At 43.0% G+C, this 25,884-nt stretch overlaps 1 protein-coding gene across 1 annotated transcript; it reads right to left on the reverse strand.

Moving 5' to 3' along the window:
• Window positions 1-1,131: 1,131 nt before the first annotated feature.
• Window positions 1,132-25,883, reverse strand: pear1 (platelet endothelial aggregation receptor 1). The gene is made up of 25 exons (XM_037272857.1): window positions 25,824-25,883; window positions 24,834-25,025; window positions 24,240-24,294; window positions 12,701-12,811; window positions 12,291-12,392; window positions 12,101-12,201; window positions 10,622-10,714; window positions 7,553-7,799; window positions 7,060-7,162; window positions 6,739-6,875; window positions 6,421-6,633; window positions 5,695-5,869; window positions 5,503-5,623; window positions 5,271-5,434; window positions 4,914-5,016; window positions 4,582-4,734; window positions 4,378-4,509; window positions 4,151-4,282; window positions 3,955-4,071; window positions 3,673-3,888; window positions 3,470-3,579; window positions 3,257-3,386; window positions 2,647-2,709; window positions 1,984-2,196; window positions 1,132-1,855 (listed from the first exon to the last, which is right to left on the reverse strand). Exons 4-25 carry the CDS (start codon window positions 12,805-12,807, stop codon window positions 1,716-1,718), a joined length of 3,072 nt encoding a protein of 1,023 aa, XP_037128752.1. The 5' UTR covers window positions 12,808-12,811; window positions 24,240-24,294; window positions 24,834-25,025; window positions 25,824-25,883; the 3' UTR covers window positions 1,132-1,715.
• Between the last annotated feature and the right edge of the window lies 1 nt (window position 25,884).

A 25,884-nucleotide genomic window follows, 5' to 3' on the forward strand; every position in this document is an offset into this window, starting at 1 on the left:
AAAAGTGCCACACCCGCCCTCACCCCCACTTTCTGATTGGCTGTTTGATCTGTGACGTCACTCAGACACTCCATTAGGTACACCGCCATTTTCAGGTGTTCTAATAACAGGCCAATTCATTAGGGAAAAATCATGGTCAAAGCTTAAATGAAAGTGAAAAGTGCCACACCCGCCCTCACCCCCACTTTCTGATTGGCTGGTTGATCTGTGACGTCATTCGGACACTCTATTAGGTACACCGCCATTTTCAGGTTCGTTCGCGAAGATTCACGAGTGAGTGACAGCGTTGTTGCTATGGCAGCCGACGCACGTTATGCCGATATTGATGTTTTAATTTTGTATTTGTTGGATTGCTGGATGGTGTTATTATACCGAATGTGTTTGAATAAAAGGTTGAAAAAAAATCCGTTATGCCGACCTTTGTTATTTTGAGGAACACCAACTCATATAACAACGTAAAACACATATTGTCATATAAAGCAGTCAAACAAATGTCAGATTTTTATGTTTTTATTGGCGAATATAAAAACAAGGAATAAAACACCAGACAAGTTTTAACATAAATGTTTATTTAAAAAAAAAAAAAAAAAAAAATCATCTTATTAAAAGTAAATTTCAAACCAGCAGTCTAAAGTGAAATTGCAGTAGATATATTGGATAACAATATTCAGGCGTATATATGCATACACGTTATTTAAAAACTACTATAAATGTTATAAAATCAAGATTACCCAAAGAGAAGCATAATCTCCCCGTTGTTGCATAACAAACGGTGCATCCCTTCATGCAATAAAGGTAGCCGTTAGCTTGGAGAAAACGTGCATAAAAGAAGTGGTGGTTCTTTCTTTCCTTGGCAAATCGTAAATCGACATTCTGGCTTACATAACAACACGTTCACTGACTGATCCGGTGATGCACGGGAAGGAATGCAGTTCACCCATTAGCTCGGTCGCGAACGGGAATGTCAGGATTCGTTCCCTCACTGATCCGTTCTCGCGATGAACTGGAAATGCAAATCACTGACTCGTTCGTTCACAGATCCGTTCAGTCAGTGAACGGGAAATGCAATTCAAGACTCGTTCGTGAACGGGAAGTGACGTCATTTTCTTCTTCGTTTTGTTTTACGGCGAGGTGGCACCAGCTTCAATGCGCATTACCGACTGGTTGAAGTCATATGAACTGGAAAAAAAACCCGAATCACTTTAGGAAGTGATTCATTCACTCTCGTTCACTGAAAAAAGTCGTTCACTCACGAGCCAACACTACTGGGAAGAGGAAAACTCGCAATTAAAAGATGAAGAAAAAGATGTTTCCAGAATACTAAACTCTTATTGTCTAAAATAAGGCATCATTTTTTGTTTTCATTGACGTGCAGCTTGTGGAAAAACCACGTTAATTAGCGAGCAAATTAAAAGAAAAATTGCTAAAGTGCATCATTACATCGCGAATAACTTTAGGAAACCAGCCAAAGTTGTACAACTTCAAAGAAAAAAGTGAACATTAGCGAGCTGAAGAGGGTTCAAACCATACTGACGTCCTTTTCAAGTCATTATCCCGTCCTGAGTCCCTCTCCTCGGGCGGCGGCCCACATGAACATGGCGTCTCCTCACCAGTAGTGAAAAACCAGCGTCCTCCCCCGGGTGGCGGGGGGATCGTACGCCGTCTCGGAGGGCGCTTTCGGGAGCCTCGCTTGCGTTTCCATCAACGACGGGGGGTCAGCGCGGCGTTCTCTCCGGCGAAGGGGGCCGGCGGAGGGGCGGCAGGTCATAGTGGCCTGGGATGTGGCTGTTGACCGGGAGGTCGTAGTGGCCCAGCGGGTCCTCCAGGGGGGCGTGGCCAACCGAATGCTGACGCTCTGCAGAAAACAAAACAAACGGCAGTCAGCACACACCTGCCACCATTTCAAGTTCAGATGTTCTATTTGAACTGGGGGGGTGTAGACTGCTTATATCTGCTATATAATTTGCCGTGGTTGTCGCTTACGTCGTCGTAGAGAGGCGGTGCTGAAGGGTGGGGGCGGAGGAGGCGGGGGTCCGCTCTGGGTGTACGCTCGCCCTCGGGGGACAGCCGCCTTCATCTCCATATAGCTGCTTTCAGGGGGGCAGAAGGGGGGTCCTGGAAGATCCTTGATGGTGGCATAAACGTTCTCGCTATTCAGGGAACTGCTGCTCGCCATCCCTGCCACCTCTGTGAGTTCTGGACCAACAATTAACAATTTATTGCAGGATTCAGCAACAAGTAGATCACCACAAAAACACTCATGAAGCCAACATAATGCAAAAATCATTAGCCCTGTTTTCCAGATTAAAAAATTGAAGCCTAATTTTTTATGTTTATGTGGATTTAAAAACATCAACTTCTATGATTATAATGTGCTGAAAGTACATTTTTTGTTCTTTTCTGGATAAAGCATTTATTCGTTTTCAATTCTTGTTTTCTTTCCCACAAAATAAAAAAAAATTCGGGGGGGGGGACTGGGGTGGTTTTTAAGTCTTGCAGTACCACCTTTCACCTCTAGAGTGTGGAAGTGAGTCGTCAGTGCTAACTGGTACTGGGGTGGTTTTTAAATCTTGCAGTACCACCTTATGCCTCTAGAGTGTGTAAGTGAGTCGTTAGTGCTAACTGCAGTGAGAACATTCGACCAACCTTTGTTGAAATATTTTCCAAGGCTGGCGCTGTAGCTGTAACTCCGATCAATCCCAAACGCCCCTGTGAACATCAACAATTCCTTTTATTCGGGAGAGAGATCTTATAAAATGCTATTTTATTGTTTTTATACGTCCATGTTAAACAAGTCTTTTTGACTCTGTCTAGAGGAAATACTGTCAAAGTTGTTTTATGGTCAATAAAAGAAGACTTGGCAATACAATAACAAGACGATTGATTCACATCCAACAGACCACAAAAATAAATCAAACTTCTTCTCTTCTGCTGACTTTGAAAACCTAACTGAAGGTAGGCAGCGGTGGAAATTACATCTGTACCTCACTGGATTTTTCAGGTCTCTATGTATTTCGTTATCTGACTGGCAACTTTTGACACACATTAAAAACGTTCTTTGTCAAAACAGGCTGGTTAACTTTTTCTTTTAAAACATGAATGAACATACTGTAGCGCCTCAAGAGGAGACTTCTACTTTTTTTTTCATAGAAAAATATTATTTGGACTTTTACTGTAAAGCTGGCTAAGGGACTGCCGGGCCAAATTTTCAGATTTTTTTTTCATTGTTCGAGCACATGATGAAATCTGATCTGACCTGGTTCCTTATTGCGACCTTCGTGATGTTTCCAGTCAGCAGGCAGCGTTGCGTTGCTCTCCACGCCAAAAAGCCCGCGCCTCTCCCGTTCCGTGTTCTTCATGCTGCAGAACAACTGCTTGTTTGTGTTCTACAAAAAAAAAAAGGGGGGGGGGCATCAGAAAAGGGGGCAAAGGGTGACTTCGAAGGGGCAGAGTGCAAGGTGACGGTCACCTTGATGGTGCGGTCGTGGTTGTTAGGAAGGTGAGGCAGCGGTGGACGGTTCTCCTGAAGTGTGTGGTAGCTGGGGTTGGAGTAGTAGTGCTGGTAGTTGGGAGCCATATCTAAACACAAACAATAAAAATCAAAAGTGATCTAAAACTTGAAATTCAAGGTTTAAATTTGAAATGCAAAAAAAAAAAATGGCCACGACTTACCTGGAACGGCGTACTCGGAGTTGACGGTGCGACTGGTGGAGAAGGAGACGGCGGGCGTGTTGTTGTGCTTGAGCTTCTGCTGGCGTCGGTAGAGCAGCAGGAGAACCAGCAGCAGAACCACCAAGATGACCAGCGCCACCACGCCGCTGATAGCCGCCCATGATTCCTTCTCGCCTGGGGGCAGCGGGACCATCACGCTGCCGGGCTCAGACGTTTCTGAAAGCAAATAGCGGATCGAGTCAGACTTGTCAAAGCCTTCCTCAATTTAACAATCGCGTGTACCTTGTTGACAGTCAGCGTTGTCGCACAGACACTCTCCCGTGACGCGGTCGCACAGGACGTTGGTGGGACAGGAGCAAGTTTGGGAGCAAAAAGATCCAAAACGTCCCGCGCTGCAAGCTGGAAACCAAAAATATTTTTTTTAATAAACAATAAAAGAAGTAAAGGATCAATATGAAAATAATAAATTGGTGCTGACGTATGGAACAGTCTGTGGCGGTCCAGCCGGGAAGACATTGACATTGGCCGTCGCGGTGGTTGCACGTGGCGTTGTTGGCGCAGCTGACGCAAACTTCAGAACAACCCTTGCCGTAGTAGCCAGATGGACAAACTGCAGCGAATGCACGTAAAACACAACCTGAGCACACATCTGACATGTGATGAACCTTGACCCTGGAGGTCACCATTCATTTCTAAAAAACGCACCTTGATGGCAATCATCTCCTGTGTAACCTGGAAGGCAGTCGCACTCCCCTGTCACATGGTGGCAGCGGTACGACTGGCCACAGGACGGGCAGGACTGGCCGCACTGCTCACCGTACGTACCCGATCTGCATTCTGAGGAAGGCGGAGGGAGACGAGTCAGCCGGGGACTGCCGTCGCCATCGAGAGTCACTCGGCGACACTCACTGTTCTGACAGGTGACGCCCCAGAAGCCCGGGCGGCACACGCACGCTCCCGTTTCCCGCAGGCACGTCTCGCTGTTGGGGCAGTGCTTGAAGCAGGTCTGGTTGCAATGGCGCCCCCACAGGCCTTCGGAGCACGGTTCACTACAACGTGGCCCTAAGGGAGACAAGGGGCAAGTCGGTTATCATTATTGTATTGCATTTAATAATAATTAAAAACTGCATTACAGTTCTGACCTATATTCTTCCAATAATACATCTCAAAAGTGAGCTATACTAGCTCATAAATGTGTTTTTTAATGACACTGTATTGATTGAAAAAAAATGGGCACTGACCCCACCAGCCTGGCAGACAGTGGCACTCCCCTGTGGTTGCCTGGCAACCGTCAGCATTGACGCAGTCGCATCTCTTCAGGCAGCCCGGCCCAAACGAGCCCATCTGCGAGTAGGAACCAAAGCTAGTCAGGACAGCCTCTGCAGGCTCGCAATTGGACCAACGCCGGACAAAATGCTACAATGGTGGGGGGGCTGTCGCCATGGCAACGAAATGAATAAAGCCTTCCAAGGAAATTGTAGTAACATTTTGTACGGTAAGAATATACATCAATGGAGAAGAGTGACTTGGCCATGACGCTATGTGGTCACTTGTTGCTAGGCAGAGTTCATCAATGGTCAGTGTGGCAAAAAGCTCACCGGGCACGACTGGTCGCAGTGCGCCCCCTGCCAGCCTGCTGTGCAAGTGCAGGATCCGTCCACAGGGTTACACTTCGCTCCGTTAGCGCACTGACAGGTGCCGTTGCATCCGCGGCCCCAGGTTCCCTCCGAGCACGGAACGGAGCAATCGGTTCCTCGCCAGCCTGAAGACATTAAACGATGAGATTGACGGCAGGGGATTCATCACCTGCGGTGTGTGAAGAACCTTCACCTTCTTTGCAGAAACAAGCACCGTCGATGGGCGAGCAGTCCACAAAGTTCTTGCAGGAACACTCCAGGGAGCAGTTCTTGCCGTAGGTGCCGCTTTTGCATGGACTCTCACAGTGAACACCCTGTGGGGGGGAAAAAGAAATGCAAATGACATCATAGCACGTCACTACAGAAAAACGGATTGATGGCTGACCGTGTATCCCGGGCCGCACTGGCATAGTCCGGTGGCACCGTGGCACACGCCGCCATTAACGCACAAGCAGGGCTCGAGGCATCCGTCGCCGTAGAAACCGTGGGCGCAGGTTTCGTTGCAGTGGAGCCCGGCCCAACCCGCCTGGCACGTGCACTCGCCTTTCATCGGGTGGCAGCTGTCAGGTAGACATAATTGTGTCATGTCAGGTTGAGTTCTTTTAGACATACAATATTTTCTTGGTCTTGTTGGGCATTAAAAAAATGTATGTGAATATAATTGCAGAATTCTTATTTTGTAAACAGAATTAAAAATACCAAACACTTGCTTTTAGGATCAAAACTTGCATTTATTTAATTTAAATTTGATTTAGAATATTTCATTTATTACAATTTAATTTAATGTAAATTAATGTCATTTCATTTAAAACCAAAATGTTTAATATATTCATTGACTGTCAATTTTTGTTTTCCTGATTATAATTAGAATCACATTTAAATCAAACCCAGAAGTTTAAAAAGTGTAGACACTGACATAACGGCACAGCTAAGCGCCAATTTTTGGGGGTTGCCAGGGGGCGCTATTTCCCTGCAAACTCCCAAACGGTGTCGTGGCCTCTACTGACTTTAGCATGAACACCAGCATAGAAGCGGTTTTATCAGAACCACATTTGTCAAATTGTGTGATTTGCGTAAACTCAATTCAACTCAACTTTATTCCTATGCTCACCTGAGCGTGTTTTTGTCCTGGCAGAGACACGAGCGTTCGCAGTGCATGCCGTATTTTCCGTGCGGGCACATTCTGTCCTTGCAGCTGGGCCCGCTGAAGCCCGGTTCGCACAGGCAGCCGCCGTCGATGTTGTAGCAGCGAGCGCCGTTTGCGCAGTCGCACGCCCCTTCGCAGTCCTGACCGTAAGAGCCCACCGCGCATTCCTCGTTGCATCTGAGCATTTTTTTTCAAATACAAATTTAGAATTTTCTATTTCCATAATTCAGCTCTGTGATCTCCAACAACGTAACTTAATCTGGGCTCTTAACAAGTACACACCTGTTCCCGGTGTAGCCTTCGGCACACTTGCACTGTCCTGTCTCGGGGTCGCATTTGCCGCGATTGTGGCATATGCACTCTTCGGCGCAGTTGGGTCCGTAGCGTCCCTCGGGACAGCGCTCCGTGCAAACAAAACCCTAGAAGGCAGCCAAAGGCAGGCCTGTGAGGTGGATGAATTATCACGGCAAAGGAGAAGGGCTCACTAACAATTTGATCTTTTCTGTACACTCACTTTTGAGTTCAGTTGTTGACAAATGTGAGCGAAAATAAAATAATTATTATTTTTCTATGTATGTACAGAATGTGTGCAGTTTTACTTACCATCCATCCAGGAGGGCAGGCACAGATCCCTTTACCCCGACAGATGCCGCCATTTTGACACGGACACCGAGCGGGACATTTTCTGGAGCATGGCCTCCCGCAGCTAAAAATTGCATCCAATAATATCTGTCAACATTGTGCGGGTGTGTCTCTGAACCTTCAACGAGTCTCACAAGCAAAAAAATATATGAGTGAGGGACACCTGCCTGAAATGTCTATATTCATAGTTTAAATTATAAATACACCCCAAATTATGTTCTTGAATAATTTAGAACACGTTAATATTTTAAACTCATCTTACAATATATCCCTTCAAAATAAAAGGCTTACATTTGATATGAATGAGAAAAGAAAATGTACCAGAAATGCGCAAGACTCTCCGCTAACAACCCAAGCTAAAGTTGACATACAATCAAAATGCTTCATTGACACCAATTACTACTTTCCTATTCAGCCAGGTCACGGTTAAGAATCTGCTTCCTGAAGTACTTACAAAGTGCCAGTGAAGCCATCCCGACACGTGCACTCCCCGCTGGATTTATTGCAGGATCCTCCAGTCTCACACTTGCACTTTTGCAGGCAGTCCTTTCCAAAGGTTCCATCGGGACACGCCTCCTCGCACTGGCGTCCAACGAAACCCGGCGGGCACTGACACGTTCCTTTGACCGGGTCGCACAGGGCGCCGTTCTTGCAGTTGCATTGCTGGCCGCAGCCCGGACCCCAACGTTTGTCTTCACAGGCTGAGGGGAGAAAAACAGTTTGAGTTGCCGGGCATCTTGTAATATTTCGTCAAGTCATTGTTTATCGTTTCACTTGGGAGGTATAATATTTCATACAAATGGGTCTTTTATTTACTTGTTTGGATTTGACTCATCATGTTCACATTCTTATGGTGTCCCACAAGGATAACAACTAGGCCATCTGCTTTTTTGTAACACCCTATCCATCAAGGGTTGGACCTGAATACTTTGGGTGTCCCTTCGTGAGAATTCTTTATTTTATCAAGAAATGCTGCTCACTATTTGGTGGAAACAGTTTGGGGAACATTTGAGCATTTTTCCATATTTTCCGGTAAAACTCGACATACAGTCCAACATTAGGCGTTTGCAGGATGTAGGGAAAAAGTTATTTTTAAAGACCTCCCTCAACTCTGGCACTTAATAATAAATTTCCAACCATTCATAACAACAGTCACCTTACGGTAAATGCGTTTAGCGTTGTGTGGTAACACTGGATGATGACATCAAAAAAAAAAAAAAAGATTTAAAGACTGTCAAAAAACATTGAGTGTGTTTAGCCGCATATAAATGAAGAACAGAACACTCTTGCACCAATTGTGGTTTTGCAAGGCCCACCCTCAACTCCCGTCATCCAAACATTGGGGTGTCGTCTTACCACCCCAGAGATACAAATTATCGGGGAGATTTGCATGGAGCTCACAAAAGATGGACTTTGTTTTATCCAGAAGTGGACTTTCACACAGGGTTTGAGTTTCCCAGAGCATCCGATGATGTCACTGACGGATGGGCGTCAGTCACATAACACGATTTCATGTTGACCTCTGTGGATGTTATTTTTAAATCACTCCGTAATCTGAATTGAGGCTTGAGTCACTCCTTACATTTTTTCGTTGTTGTTGCTATAGGGCAGCTACGGGCTCCGAAAATAGTTTCTACTAGATCCAAATTTGGCTCGAAGCGAGCTGCCCTGCCAGTATTTACGCGGCCAACGTTATTGCTTCTTCTCGTCTGAATGGATCGGCAGAAGTGGGGGGGTGGAGGGGGGCTTGGCTCAACTCTGTCATGTTGAGTAATGAGAAACTCAGCTGGTGGAGACCATTGTGTTTACACAGGCATGCAGATTTACTGAGGTGACTCACGAGAATAAAAAAAATAAAAAGAAAAGTTGAAGTGGTACTTGTGCAGTGATTCTTAAGTACACCAATGAAATGAATTAACACCTCCACGAGGTCGTAAAAATCGTCAAAACAAGAGAAGAACAACTAAAAAACAAGAAGACAAGAAGGTAATCCATCCATCCATCTGCAGAGCACTTACGCTGATGATTCATTTTTTTTCTGGTTTTGATGACGTCAGACGCCCTGAAAGCTTCAAAGACTTTATTGATTCTTAAAACCCCGAAATGGAAAAACAAAAATCCCACGATTAATATTTCACACAAGATTCATCATTTTTCCACCGACGTTGCGATTCAGATACGCATTTTCCTGTAATATCTCTCTGGAGCGCAAACATCCAAACCGCAGGAGTGCGTTTTGGAAGCTGCTTCAAAACCAGCTGCTGCGTTACGCTAACGTCGCTAAAGTCATTCCTGATGACATTTTAATTGTGCGAATGTGATTTGGAGAGATGACCACCAGGTAGAAAAGCATTCGTCGCTTCCTAACATTAGTTTGTATCATTTTACGCACGAGGCAGGGTCTCCATACTGTCCAATAATTATTATTTTTTTTGCACTATCATCCCCCATCTTTTTCCATCCCTCTTCATAGCTTACTTGCAAACCTCAAAAAGCTCTCTCCTCCAATTTCACCCACTTCGATAACTCCGCATTCAGACTGTTCTCCGAAAGAGAAAAAGAAGCAGAAAGGAAGGAAGCAAAAAAAAAAAGGTTTAAAAAAAAAAAAGAATGAAGGGGAAAGGGTACAGAGGGAGCAAAAGGCGAGATGGAGAAACTGTGAAAATGAGAGTGTGGGCTCATTTTTTCCGTTTCCTCATTGTCAAGACAGCAACTGCTACCCGTTAAAGCTAATTCTCTCTCTCTCTCTCTCTGCTGCACAAGGAAAAAACAATAATAAAGTGGCGTACTTTTGACCCAACTGAAGCAGGCTGTGGAAAATAGCCACTCAGGCCAATGATATGAAGTTCTGCTTTCACTCTTGATTAAAGAAAAACAATTCCGCCGTGTTTTGCTGACGTCCTGAACAAAATATGTGAGTATCTCATTCATGCATGTCAGAGTAGAGAGAGAAAAAAAATAGCAAAGCGATTTTCAAACTTGTTTTGGAACTTTACTAAAGCGAGAGTGGACGAGCGCTTAAAACCGTAATTTACATAGAGGCTCGTTGAGCGGCATCACACAGGGATCCTTACTCGAACCCCTGGCGTTTGAGTAATGACCATCAAGTTGGTGTTTTAATCATTAATTGACATTTTCCTTAATTCCAAAACAGCACAATAATGTTTTTACTGAGGTGTTGTTATAAGTAGACTATTTCATAACGGTGTGCACCAGGGATCCCTGTTAGGTCCCCTAACGAAACAACAAATTAGTGATTTATTAATAATTCATATCTATATATCATTAATATTTATGAGGAGTTACAGACTTCTAAAGCTTCTTTCATGACTTCAATATGCCGTTTCCATCTGGGAACAGCCTGGTGTTTGTAATGGCCCCGAGCCGCTTAGCCTGACGCAGGGACGTCGCTACTTGTTGTGTCGCTGCTGTTAATTAATGTTGAATGTTTATGCATGCTGTCACTCACATTAGCAGTTTGGGATGAAACGGTAGAGATTTTTTTTTGTGTAAGTTTCCATACCGCTGGAGCAGTCGTCGCCTCGCCAGCCTCCCTCGCACTGACAGCGGTCCGGAGCCAGGCAGCGGCCATGAACGCACTCCTTGGTGCAGCGAGCTGCGGAGATGAAAGGCAGACGGAGGCAAATAATGACAATGTAGACGGAAATGTCATCACATAAACACGACATGTCGTTATGCTTAATGATATGTTTATTGGCTGGCAAAAGAAAGAGAGCCCTTGTTTGGGAGGAAGCTGCCTTTAGATGTTTCAATTCTATAAGTTGCGTTCCAGTGACTAAAAGGTATTATTTTCTTTGCCCACGTTTGATCTTGTTGCACTCCATTTATAAAAGTGACCACAGGACTCAGCATGAGGCAACGTGTACTATAATCTCACACACAGAGCCACAAATAGAAACTGACAATAAGAGACGAATATGCCTTCAAACGTTTAGGATGACTCAATTAGTTTGTCTCACCAAATTTTCGAAGCACATCGGTATTTTTAATTAATTATGCAATTAGGAGAGAGAATAAATAATAATAAATGATAAAATAAATATATTAACGTACTCCAAAATAAAATTAAAATAAAATAAATATATTAACTTCCTCTACCAAGGAAGCATGAACTGGCAGGATTACGCCAAAAGTACAAAAAGGATGCATGCATGGCCTAAGTAAAAGGTGTGAACCCGGTAATTTTCTCGCATTATCTCTTCACATCGAGTTGCTCAATTGAGGTCAAACGGTGGAAAATCTGGAGAAATCCTTCCAGTCAACTGAAATCTGAAGAGAAATTTCCTTGATGGGAACGTTTTGGGGCTTTTTGCGACACGGCTGCAGCCAGTACAAATAGCGAGCGGCCGCATGGAACCCAAACCTTTAATTTGGAAGAAAGTGCTTTATGTTGACCGTGCAGAAGAAAAGCCAAGTGAGCATCTTGTGTCAGTAAGGCTTTCTTTAAAAATGACTTTTGAACTCTCCAATAACAGTTTTGTCTACCACTATTTAAAACTGGCTGTAGAAGCAAAAATGAGAGGTATCTTTAAAAACATATTTAAAGAAGACATATTGCCTTTTCTTCCCAGTTTGAAACTGTTTCCATCTGTCTTACTCTTAATAAAATAAGACATTTTAGTCAAAACATTCCAAAGAACAAGAATTATATGACACTTATCACCTTTTTGAGCCTCACAGAACTCAGCAGGTATTATTTATGTCCACCAGGGGTCGCCATCCGTATATTCTACACTGTAGTATTTGTGACTTTGAATGTGTGTTGCTTTAAAAGGCTGCGCTTGAGGGTAAAAAAAATAAAAGTGAAGAGTTGGCTCAGGATTGCAGTGAGCTGTTAAGTAGCTTCAAACGAGTTAACGATGTTTACTTTACCATCAAGGTGCAGTTGTGCAAGCCAGTTCGGCTTTGCAGTAGACACACTGACGCCGCGAAATGGCGACTCTATTCCCTTGTGATGAAACAAAAATTCATTTTCACTTACGGACGCATTTGTCGCGGCTCTCGTAGTAGCCCGGGCAGCACTGGTAGCGTTTGCGGTAGTCCGTCTTGACGGCTTGCCTGTAAGCTGTCTTGTAGGTGATCCTGAATGAAGAGCAACAACAGGATCAGCCTTCTGTGCTAACATAAAAATGATCAAAAGCACTGAGCTACATTGACAACATTTCTGGTACCTGTGTCTGGGACATCTGTAGTTACTCCGAGGGTCCGAGCAGGGTTCTTCTGTCACGTGGTCGTAAGGATGCGAGTAGGACTCCTTGACGGAGGTGGTGAAGCTAAGGGGAAGAAACGAAACACACAATGAAAATCAAAAAGTGACAACACAGGAATTAGCCAAAATAAATCAGGATGCTAAGCTAACATAGCATCGTTTCACCCGCAATCGCCTTTTTATCGGTTCACTTCAGTCTCTTGACTTGTCGGCTTGGAATTCACCAAACAAGGAGCTAAAAAGGCCGAGAAGGTGATCTAACATTCGAAGTGGTGATCCTTGCTCCTCCGTCCTCTCCATCATGTCACGCGGCGTTATGAGAAAGTTATGCTTTCACGTTTATGACAGCGGCAGTAGCAGAGCGGGCCTCACCTCTCCCACAGGCTGCACACATTGGGGTCTCTCGGGTTAAGCGAGTAGGCCAGGCTGAGCAGGAAGCAGAGGAGAAGAAGCAAGTCCACGCCGTGCGTGCTCTGCATGGTCCCTGCACGTGCCCCCAATTAAAAAAAACAAAACAATTTTGTAATATATTTTTAAATATAGCCTAAATCTGTTAGAAGAGGGTTTAGTGGCATGTGTGAAAATAAAAAATAATTAAATAGATAATATAATGAAAATGAAATAAATAAATGAAAGAAATAAAATGAGTCGAGCAAATGCTTTTTTTTTTTTTTTTTTTTTGGTGACCCATGACAAAACAGAAAGGTTATTGTCTATGTATGACTGACAGTCCACCAGAATCCACAACGCAATTAAAACACCAGCAGGCGTCCTGACGCAGCAAATGAAGAAGTGTCAAAGAGGAAGAGAGAGGTGAGGTCAGGAAACGAAGCTCCCAACTCCTTCCTGACCTCAATCCATCACAAGCTCATCTCCTCGCTCTCCTCGCTTTTTGCTCTAGTTGTCCCGGTGCTCGCTCCAACACCATCTGGATTTCATCACAAGCCGTCAACCCGAGAGAGCTGGAGCGGCACGGGGACCCTGTTAGGCTCTCAGGGAACGAGAGGGAGATTTTTTTTTCCACCCCCCACACCTTTTTTCGTTCTCGCCTCAGAAAAAGAACTCAAAGGAGGCGGTGAGACTTCAGGGGAAAAACATTGTGAAGATGTCACATCACCTATCGATTCCAATCTCATCTGGAGTTGATTTTTTTTTCCCCCAATATTTCTTTTGCAGCCTCTCTGATTGTGATTCGCCACCATTGTTTAAAAGTCTGTAAAGAGCGTATCGCAACGTATAATGTGGTCTATTTGATGTGTTGGTGCCCAATAAACACATCGGCGACCACTCAGCGCGTCATTTCACTGATTTACACACACGTTGGCAAAATCTCAAACTTGCCGAGGCGTTAATTCACTCAACAAAGAGACTTCTACCCAAGGAGGCATATGGCTCCTATTAGTGGGGGGGGGAGTCATCAACTCGATGGGTTTATATTTTTCATTAGCTTCACTTCTTAATTGTACTTCATTAAAGAACAGCTCCAAACCGCACGGGAGATTCTTGAATGCTGACAAAGACAACTTGAAGGACTTGTTGTTTTGGAGTTTTGGAGGAATTTGTGGCGTGCGGGGGGGGGAGGTTGCAGGTAGACAAGCTGAGCTCCAGGTGGTGTTGTCATCATGTGGAAGAAAGTGAGCTCTTGGAGGAGACAACCTTGATTCATGGAAAATCATATTTTTTCTCTTGGCCGGCGACGAACGGCGACCGTTTTTCCAATCATTTTTCAAGCTAGCGGCTAACAGGCACAAGTGGGGGTTTTTTTCACACGGGACATCAAAAGCTTGACGATAAACTCGGGATTCATTTGTCTACAGCTTGTCCCGTTGCCGTTTGCTTTTAACTTATAGCTCCATGGGACTTGAATTTCAGGTGTCTCGTTCTGTTGACCCTTCACATGGCCATTGCGGCTTTGTACATTCGGAAAATTTGATCCGTGACATCGGCACCTTACACACAGAATAACAAAGAGAACGTTAGCATTAAGGGCTAACACGACTGCCTACTCCAATGCAGCAGAATGACAACCTGGCGAATGTTTAAAGTCTATTTCCGAAAACCACAAAGTGGAACTGTAACCAAATAAACAATAAAGTCAATAATAAATGTTTTTTTGGGGGGAGAAAATCCTTTTAAATTGAATCCAGTCTGAATTAATCCAAGCCAGATGCTCTTCGAATGCTAACTCTAGGTCTTTTCTTCAAAACGAGATGTCAATCATCACATTATTTACATCTGGTAAATATGCAGCAACTCACTGCAGCCAATATTTATTTCTAATTTTGATCGTAGTATGACATAACAACCTTTCACATTGGGTAAATCAGAGTGCAACATCAAGTGGAGCGCCACAGGTATCACCATTAGGCCCCCTGAAATATTCATTTGGCTCCTACTGTCACTGTTTAAAATATTATAAACGACATGGACACAATTATTGTGACACAAACCGCAAACGGAATAAAATATGGAGTTGATCTGCTTCGTAATGAACATCAGATACATACAGTACAGTACACGCCCTCCCAAGGGCCACTGTTGCTATTTCAATCTATGACACAACAACACTGTTTACAAATGAGTTCATAGAAGAGGAGGAAAAAAAATATTTAGTGTATGAGCATATTTTTTGCCAATTCACAAAAGACGCACACATATTCTGGGATCTGCGCAAGAATACTTTACACAGCGGGGGAAAACAACAAAAGCCAAATATAAACATGTGCTGGTTTATTGTTGGTCCCTAAAGACACTTGTAGCCATGATGTTCGCTTCCATCAACAATGACAGCTAAGCGTTCCATTCTTTTCCATCTCGAGCGGGACAAACTAGCAGGACGGACTTCACACAAACCAAGTGAGCGATTGAAAAAAATTCATTTGAATTATTTGCTGTAATGGCCATATTGGCTGCGACACACAAAGCAAAACCGACCAGTAAATCAAGTCAGTGAATTAATGTGCGGCCGTGAAGTAAAAAAAAAAAAAAATGACGAGCAAGTGGTAGCTCACGCAGTTGTGAAAAGAGACTTTTGTTTTTCAATGTGATGCAGCTGACGCAGAGCGCCATGGCTCCAAAAATTAAATGGAAATAAAAACAGGAATAATTGAGGGGGACCTGGCGCAACTACAGTCTCCAGTAACCTTGGCGTCTTTTAAGCAAATGGCCGACTTCCTGTTCATTTTGGTCCACTTTGGTGCATCCTGACTTTATAGACCATCTGCAAAAAATGACGTCAAGTCCAAATATTCTGTTCACGTCGAGTTCAACCGGCTCTGACAAGAATGTAAAATATAGTTTTCTTCCGAGCCGAAGCTGTTTCATGGTCGTGCTTTTGTCGAATGTATAGCATAAAATAGCATTTCATCTATGCGTTTGACGGCCATGTTCCCGTGGCAACTGTGAAGTCAACACAGAGGATGAGCTCGGAAATGTGTTGCAGGTGCGTGATGCAGTCAAGCGCGTTAGCTTCGTTGTCACGTAAATCAATCACGCCGCAAAGCACCACTTATACCATTTGATTGACGATAATTCACTTCTAGGTCGAAATTTGCGCAGTGAAATGAAGTTGACCTGCAAATTTTGTGGCTTGCAAAGTAACGGCAGATTTGTAGAGAGGTGAGCAAGTTCGCCTGTGAAATTCGAAGGTTGGAAAACCACCGTAATGACACACAGAGCCCTGTAGATGGCGGCGTTGCATCCTTTTGGTTTTGAGTTCTGCGCAAAATCTGGAGCAAACGAAAATCGAATCTGAGCTTGACATTCAACTTGAGGCATCCAACGAGTCGCCGCGTTTCTTAGTTGCATATCTGTAAAAAATTATTTTTGCTATCTTTTGTTGTTGTACAGTATCAAGTGACACAAAAGAAAACAATGTTTGGCGTCAGCGTCATTTTGTTCTGCTTGACATGCACTGCTGTTTTTATTATCTATAATCCACATAACATTCCCTTTTGTGACTCAATACTGCTTTTGGAATAAAAATACTCCCTGGAGCAATCCACGTTCCATATGACACATCTACCACCGCAGCTCCCACCCCTCCCCCTCCCCCACCAGAGTTGCTCTAAAGCCATAATGCTTCTCATCTGGAGCCAAGAGCCCCATAGAGACCGCAATGGGACTGGCACATGTTGCCTTGTGTTGGGCGAGGGGGCTTCGGAGACCCTTAGCAACACACTGGTGGAGTAACAATCATCGCACCGCACCCTGAAATGCGAGCGCGGAATAAACACACCCACAGATCAGGCTGTGTTTACGGTAAAGATCCCGAAAACGCCTCGCGCCGTTGGAGCCGAACCCCCGCGCTGGAAAATGATGGTAAGCGGAAAAGGGTTAGACGGTTCTGGATATGCTTTTGGGACAAAAGATGATCCAGAAAAATGGCAGCTGAAGCTCAAATTTCAGTGATGACAGGTTGGGGCACTGCCCCACCAGAGGAAAGTGAAATGGCAGAGCTAGCTACCTTGTCGCTTTGCCACTAGCTAGCTAGCGGTGGCCAGGAAAAAATTTGTCTTCCTTTGCCCTCCTCCGCGAAAGTAAGTTTACGAGTTTTAACAGGCAAGACGTTAAGGGAAAAATCAGTTAGTGGGGAGTTAAATTTGTGAATTAGTCAAGCTTTTATGGCACATGTAGCCACCTAGCATCTTTGTAATGTTCATGGGCAACAGCAACAGAAAAATAACACATGATCCAACCAGGAATTTCATCCATCCCACATCTATGGTGATCGCTTACGAGCTTTCTCGTGAAAGCTCCTGATTGGTCCTCGCTACATTTTCCCGCCATTCCCTAAACGGACTTTAACAAGGATGAGGTCAGCGCCTCTTCTTTCCCATGCTGTGAAAGAGAACAGAGCTCACGGATAACGGCGTCGGAATGATAACGTCGCTACGGCAACGCTCATGTTGTGGACCACGTGAGGATATCAACAAGAAGAGTTCAGCGAGGGTGAAAGGAACATTAAAAAAACACACGCACACATTCACTACCAGGTCAATAAACGTGTCAGATGAACTATTTCAAAAATGGGTGGGTCATGTTTTTGATTCCCAGTACAGGAGCAAGTTCAACATTTTTGTAACCATCAAAGTCAATTTGGAGTAGGCACTTGTTGTCTTTGTAAATATATCATTTCGTATCCCTCTTTCAATTTCGAAAGTAGTTTTTAGGACAGGAAAGGAACATTTTGAGCCACAATCTTTGTTTGACGATTTCCTCTTTGGCTTTCATAACTCAATATCGAAATTCACCAACAGGCACTTTTTTTTTTTTTTTTTTGCAAACTGTTTTAATTACTTAACGATACGGTTGGATCCTTTCATACAAAAAAACAATTTCCTTGCCGTAATTACGCTGACGACCGCACGCGCCATAAATTCATCTCTCTCAAAAAAGGAAATGGAAGCAGAAAATGACAAAGCAAATAAATAACCGTCTTTACATTTTGCACATGTGGGCCAGCCATTACATTTTGGCTTCTTGCCAGTTGGAGCCAAGCCTGCGCTTGCGCCTGCACACGGGCCGACCCCAAACCGCAGGCGGCGTGGCTTGTGGCTCCGCTGGTCAGGGAGACAAACTAACAAACGGAAAGGCTGGGAAGGACACGGCCTCCATTGACAACACTCGCATTCAGCCAGCAAAATGGCGGAAAACCCAAAATGGATGACTTTATAAGAGGACACGACCATACTGGCTTGTAATTATACGTGGCGTAATTCACTGTGGATCATAATCTGAGACACTCTGACTGAAGGAAACCCAAAACCAGAAAACATAGCTTTGCTATATAAACATCCGCATTACCAACACCAGCGACAAGGCCTCCATGTCCACAATGTCACACCGAACACGGACACACTGCTCAGCAGAATTCACAGCTTCCGTCCTGCCCTCTGACCTTTTAAGTCTAGTGGTGTCAAAATGAATCAACAACAAATCGATGAACTAATTAATCAGGGTCTCAAAAGTACAGAATAAATCTAATGATTGAAAGCAGACTGATTTATCGTTTTGCGTTGAACCAAAACAAGACATTTGCACACATCAGCTTTTATTTTCGAAAACAATGACCGTTAATCTTGTTTTTTTAATTACTAAATAATAGTAAATAAAAATAATTGCGGTTAACAAGTCATCGGTGAACTACATTAATACACTAACGCAAATTATTATTATTTTTTTTAAATGATTCAATTAATCAATGGAATAATCGATAAAATCATTGATTCTAAAAATATTTGAGAGTGACAGCCAGAGTGTGTTTTCCAAGCTTAGGATCATCAAAACAAAACAAAAAAAATCCATCTGAAAATTTAGACCACTGCGGCCTGCAAAAGATTATCACCAGTGTATAAAACTCAACACCAAAATCTCCACATTGAGCCTTGGTAGAGTTTATTAGCTGTTAGCCTCAGGACCTCCACAAACATTTGCGACCTCCAGTAGAGACAAAGAGGATCATCTGGTAGGACATCGGCATTTTTAAGACACTTCCTGAGCCTTGTAGGACAATCTCGGTGTCCGTTTCCTACTGGGATTTATGACCTTGTTGTTCATTTTCACCCCGTCGTGTAAGAGCTCGCTTACTTCCTCCCGTCTGGGGAGACCAAAAAAAAAAAAAACGCCACACACAACGTTCATCAAGTGAGGGTCTTCAATGAATCAGAGACAATTTACAGTTTTGAAAAACGAGGACAGTTTTGAACATTAATGACTTTGGAGCCTTCGGTGAACCTCGAATAACCTCTAAGGGCAATTTATAGTCAGCAAACCTCGACACGTTTTTTTTGCGGAGAGCAAATCAAATTTAAAATCCAACATGTACGCTTTAAAATGCTCACATCTGCTGTCATTTAATACATACGGGAAGCATAAAGGAGCTTTGAGATTCAAGATACGACATTAAGGGGACACTCAACGTAAGAATGTCCTGGCTGGCCTTGATGCATCACGTTAAAAGCATCCATCCATTTCTTTTTTTTTTTTTTTGCCTAGGACGAAGCTGGAATACTCCTTGGCGGCGTTGTTTCACAGTGAATCACAGATGACTTGTTGATTCAGACATACGTTGTCTCTTCCTGGTCTTTATTATTTGGCCGCGTGTCGGCCAGCCTGCCAGGAAACTTTACATGTGTCCCGCATTACGCTTTCAAAACAAACCATCGTTGGGAATTTGTGATAGTAGCCAACAAAATGGCCGCTGTGGACTTAGGGCAAATAATTGGCATTATTTTCTTATTTTTCCATGGAATTTGACACTCGAGGTCAAATTCCCAAACGATGTACGCCATCTTCCATTTTGAGGGTCACAGAAGCTGTGGGAAACACCACGACGATGAAAAAAAAGAAAAACACACAACAGCGAGTCGTTCATTTGTAGTCATAGCTCGAGTTCCCTCAACACAAACGCGAAAAAGGGCGACGGGGGTCAAGAGCCTTTGAAATGATGAGTTGAGGTTAGGAAAACACGGCTAACCTCTGCTAACGTCTCCCAGCTATGATGAATTAGCGTTCTGTAAACATTCAACACCAAAGCCCAAAATGTATTTCTGTAAACTCTTATCTGATCTTGACGTGACTCCATTTTGGACTGGATTACAAAGATAAAAAAAAACTCAAAACTAACATACATGATGTTGTGAAGAACTGAAGGCAATTTTTCAAAAAAATTGTAGACAACTCGGCTTTTTCAATGACCCCGTTATGCGTGATTTGCTAAACAACAAAGACAGCGATGGATGCCATCATAGAAGATTAACACGTCTACAATCAACTCGCGTGAGGAAGCAAAAGGACTGCTAAGTCATCCCAAATGTCATGTTGACATAAACACAGATGTGCTCACACGAAAAAGATGCGCCTGGCTTCACATCATCGAGCTCAGTCAAGGACACGATGCGGCCTCGGTCTTGGCAGGAGGCTGCCGCAGTTTGCTAACACTTGACCCTCGCTGAGGGTGGGAGGACATGTCAGCCGGCTGTTGTCCGAAACATGTTTGAGGTGTGAAATCAAACCGCAACGACGACGCGGCAACCAAAGGTATAGTTTGCACGATGGCGCCAAATCACTGCTTTTATATTAAACAAGCCTTTGGAACACTAAAACAGCAAGTAGGTGAGTTTTTTAAGCAACTAGCGAGTCATCAAACACAAAATGTTTCCAGAAAAGCTTTTAAAAGGAACGAGGCCCGCTCGCCTATCTGGGTGTCCTCGTGGCGAGCGAGTCCTTTTGTCGATCTCCTCTGCGCCTTTGTCAGGAGACGCACGTGTGGGGGTTTAAGAAGTGTGACCATAATTCAAACAGAGACCAAGGTTCCCATTCGACGGCTTTTCGAATCCCGAGTCTTCAAGTCACGGCTAAACGACGTGGAGAGCAATTTGGAGAAAACCGCCGCACATCTGCTTTGGATTGATAGGACACTTGTGAAGTGAATGTATGGCAGCTCCTACCGTACGTATTACTGCGTTGGAAAATGTTGCACTCACGCTGATTAGTCATGTTGGTGACTTTCCATCAGTGTTCTATTGTAGGGATTACGGTAAAACCGATGACTCAGGGGAAGCTAGCATTAGCAATATTATTATTATTATACGGTGTTACCCATGGGGGCTCCAACATTCGACGTTTTCCACTTTGATGATTGATTTTGTTTTGAAAACACGGATTAATGGCATTTCCATTCATTTGAATGGAGTAAGATGATTTGAGATGCAAGTGTTTTGAGTTACAAGTTACAATTTAGATCTAAAAGGCACTATTGTAAATCAGAACTATTATGCCAGACCACCGTCCTTAGTCAGTTTTTGTGAACCATGTGCTAATCCCGTACATCACAAGCAGTTGGCGTTGCGAGCTCACCTTCCCCGCTTTTTTTTTTTAAAATCGCCATTTACAGGGAAACCAAGCTGGGCCAGTAAACGTGCTCAACATTGAGGCCCGCCGATTTCGCGTACCACCTCTGGCATGTGCTACGTGGCCCGTGTCTGGAGAACCTGAAAGTTATTACGCTGATCACTTCAGAGCCCCGAAAAGATGACTTTTTTTTTCCCTTTCTTTGTCCAGATGGGGTCCATTGAGTAAGCATCTGGAAGCCAAATATGCTCATTTTCTCCTCTCCAAAAAAGCCAAGAGCCAGCGTGTGCTACCCCCAAGGTGATTGTCATAGCTTTTGTGCTATGTCACTTTAGCAGCGAGCATTTTAGCATGCAACAAAATAACACAGGGTCATCTCGGGTTGAGTGTTGGGTCAGCTTGGCTCTGTGTAACAGATTTGTCATCAGGACACCTGGGAACTGTTTGAAATTGCGAAGGAAAAAAAAGAAATCTGCAAAACGTGTCTTGTTTCAAAGATGAAAGACAAGTACGTCGACTGCACTGGAGTTAATGGACAACATCGGTGCGGTCGGCAGTGTTTAGCAACAGGAAGAGCGGGGTCCGATGGGGTCAGGGGGTACGAGAGCCACACACGGCAGGACTTCCTGTGGGAGCCGACGATTGAGGTGCTGGGCGAGGTCTAATCTTCACAAGAATGACAAAAAGTCAACTGAGGCATGTCTCAGTGATAGGAATGAAGGCAACAATTGTCGCTTGAGCACTGGGAAATGTTACTGTCAGCATCTTTTAAAACCTTTATATTACGCAGGCTGTATTGAGTTGCAACTTCAATTCTTGCCTTGACCACGCTTGTAACTCAGAACATATCTCAAATCATCCTTCCCCACTCAAATGAATGGAAATGTCATTAATCTGTTCCAAACCCACCCCCCAAAAAAAAAAGTAGTGTTTTTAATAAGGAAAATTGCATTTAAAATAATACAAAATAATACCTAATCAAACACCAATCAAAATACAAATTAATTTAAATCATATAAATTAACATTTTAAAATTAATCGAAATAAATCTGTCAACGTTTCATAGATAAAAAAAATGGTGTCGTTTGTTTATGATCTTCCTGTTTACTAGCCTCTTTCATAAAAAAATAAACAACATTTCCCATTTCTCATATCACGTTATCTTCTTTCAAAATACTTGAGCGGGTTAAAAGTGCAGCAAAGGATAAATGCAACTTGCAACTAAGACATCAAACTGCAAATATGTTCAACTTTACAAATGACTTTTTGGTTGTTTTTCTTTTTTTTCCGCAGAACAAATGGCCTTCATCAGTCACGCCGCAAACGTTTGTCTTTGAAAAAGCGGACCTGCAAGACCAAATCGAAACATAAGCGCTCTCATAAAAGCGAGATGGACGACAGGGAGCAGAAAACAGCTGGTGGGAGGATGAAGAGGACCAAGAGGGAGGAAAAACTCAAGAAAAACAGCAAAAGTTCTCTCGGTTCGCGTGTCCGGCTGCCAAGCATGACATAAACTAGACTGGGGACTGCTTTGTTATTTTGGATGCAAAAAGGCGAGTCAGCACCAACAAAAAGAAGGGCAGCAAGAACTGCAAGTCATATGATTTATGCAATAATCCACAACACAAACAAAAACTCAAGGCAGCTTGCATTTCAGCGTTGCCGTCCTTTTGGGGCCCAAATGATTTCACGTGTCGGGTTTCAACGGGTTTGGGTCTTAACGAGCAATGCCTGCGGTGTGGCTACGCACGCACGCACTCGCATACGCCAACATAAGCAAGTCCAGGAAAGACCCTCACCACGGTACAAGTAGCCTGTGGTCTTTGCCTCTTGCTGGCTCCTCTTTCACATTTATGACGAGCGCACATGGTGGAGAGTGAGGGGCCCGCTTATGTAAGGCCCCTCGACCCTCTTTAGAAATGTGAAAAAATACAAAGCAACACACAAAAAAAAAAAGCCTGACACATTTGTTCCTTGTGTCCAAATAAACGTCCCAGTGAAAAGAATTGAAGATGCAATTATTCTTACACGCAACATTTATCAAGACAGTAACAAATGCAATCCTTAGTTTTCCACTAGGTGGTGCTATTTCTCTCCATTCAAAGCATGCAGCGAGATTTCCTGTTCTTTTACTTTTGTCTGCATGAGTGCCTCGTTACTGAAATGATAATTGTGATGTTAGATAACACACACACACACACAAACACACTCATACACTTAAAGGCACGCGAGCACACACTGATCTCTACCGTCACAACTTTGTTGACGGTTTTCTGGGTGAACGTCATAAAGCTCAGAAATTATTCAGAATAAAAATAAAATCTAAATCTGCTGAGATAAGAACCCATTTTGATTTTACATTTATATTCATTTTTTGGGTGACTTTTCATTGAAGTTTTGCACAGTTTGCAGCCACACATTGGATGAATTGGATCATGAGATTATTAATCCTCTGATGTTTGTTTCTTTGGGGGGTCAGTATGAGTAATTAAATATCGTAAAATACATTTTAAACATTTATCATTAATATAAAAATATTACATTGAGCCAAGCAGAAGAAAATTGTGCCGTGTGTTTGGCCAAGTAAAAACATCTTTTTCCATAATTAAAATGTGAAAATAACATGTCCGTCCCGAAGCTAATTTTTTTTTTCAATTTTAAAGCTTTGAATGGGTCAGTTTGACCCGCAACATTTATATTATTAGACAAGGATACACACCCAGTAGCAATAAATCGCTATCAGTACCCCTCCGCAATCATACAAACAAGTATAGTGGCGTAAGAAAATTGAAATAATACTGTGATCGTTTTACAAATGAACATTTTGTTGCATGCACACAACAGCACGAATACAATGACATCCAAAACGTAAGAATCTTCGGATGAATTAAATCGTCAAAATATTAGACACAGCTCTCAGTGTGATGCAAATTATGATCACATTGATAATAATACAAATAAAAGATGAATCTGTATCTTTCTGACAGTACCATTCAAAAGTTAGCATCTTTTTTGACAGCCAGTGCCATCCCACCAAGTCATAAAAAACTGTGCTCACCTTCCCACTGCTTGTTGCCTGGTGGTCCTGTCCGGGTACGACTGCGCTCCAAGATCTCCCCAAAACAGGAAAAACAAAAAAAAGCAGAAATGTTACCTTGGTTTAATACTAAAACGTTGATCCACAGTCTGCGTAAAGATCTTGTTGCTTAAAGAGGGTCGGGCAGACTTGGTGAGGGGAAGAAAATAAGAAAGTAGCCACAGAGGAAAGAGTCGTGTGGCATCCCAAAAAAAGGAAAACAGGGAAAAGGGGGGAGGGTCGTCAAGACCACGCAAAGTGGAAAAACTGTGACAGAGGGAGGGAAGGAGGGAGGCGGGAAGATGGCTGTTTTAACTCGTTTTAAATATCCTGAAGATAGATCAGATCGATTAGATAGATTAGAATCAATATAATACAATTAAAATAGGGGGAAAAAAATCACACAATAGAATACATGGAATAACTACCACATAATAGCATAAAGCGATATTAACAACAACAATAAAAAGTGAGATGAAAATGAAAGATAACTCAATTTTTGATAAATATCAGCGTTATTTTAACACGTGCGTGCATGTGCATGTTTGTGTGTGCGCGTTTGTCTCGCACACTCACTCGACTGTCAGCTGTGGAGCTCCTGCGAGACCACCAGTCACTTTGTCAGTGAGCGTTCCCGACAACAGCTGGACATCTTTCCTCCCTAAAACGGGAAGCTGGCCTTGATAAGCAGCTGCTGCGCTGCTTGTCTTCTCCTCCTTTGCAGATTAAGACCTCATGCAGGCATGCATGCTCAGGGAACATGACATCCTAGTGGAACAAATCAGAATATTTGTTTCATGAAATTGCATGCACAATCTAATCTGCCCACGGTCTTCGCAATCAATACTGCTGACGCATGTAAACTTTGACAGTTCACTTATGGAAATCACATCTTCAACAAGTAAAACTCAACTTATATTGTGTTTTTGTATAGTATTTTTACAATTGCATTGATGTCACTGAGGTGGATTAATTTGTGGAAATCATGCACGAATTGGGCACACATGGTAACATTATGTTGCTTTATAATATATAAGGACTCATGTGTCATAACATACATGAATTATTCATATATATTATATCATTTCATTCACGTAATTTATAAAGTTATGATTCATAACTTTATAAATTACGTGAACAAAATGAGCTACTACATCACTTCAATGGAAGTTAAACGTGTTTGAATAGCAATCCTGCCATCTAGCGTTCGTTTTTGATATCTAATATGCATACGCAGCACTTCAGCAACTTTAATACGGTATAACGTTTTAGGAAAGCTAGAATGAAAACTGTGTGGATATACGTATACCCTTTCTAGGATAAATAAGATATCGATTAATATTTTTTTTACGACACGCAATGTGTGATAATGGGAGGTGTTGAAAAGGAATGAAGCGTTTAAACGGAGACGTTCACAATTGACCCGCATTAACATAAAAATACATATAAAGAAACTTTAAACAGACGCTAACGCAAACAAATTGAGGCAAATATATAAATATATATATACACTACTTAATGAATAACGAAATATTTGATGGGAACTAAACATATTTACTTGCTTACCATTTTGTTGTAGTTGTTTTTAAATAAGAGAAAGAGCTTCATTACTTTTAAAAACAAACCA

The sequence above is a fragment of the Syngnathus acus genome, chromosome 16 (assembly GCF_901709675.1).
Source record: "Syngnathus acus chromosome 16, fSynAcu1.2, whole genome shotgun sequence".
NCBI lineage: Eukaryota > Metazoa > Chordata > Actinopteri > Syngnathiformes > Syngnathidae > Syngnathus > Syngnathus acus.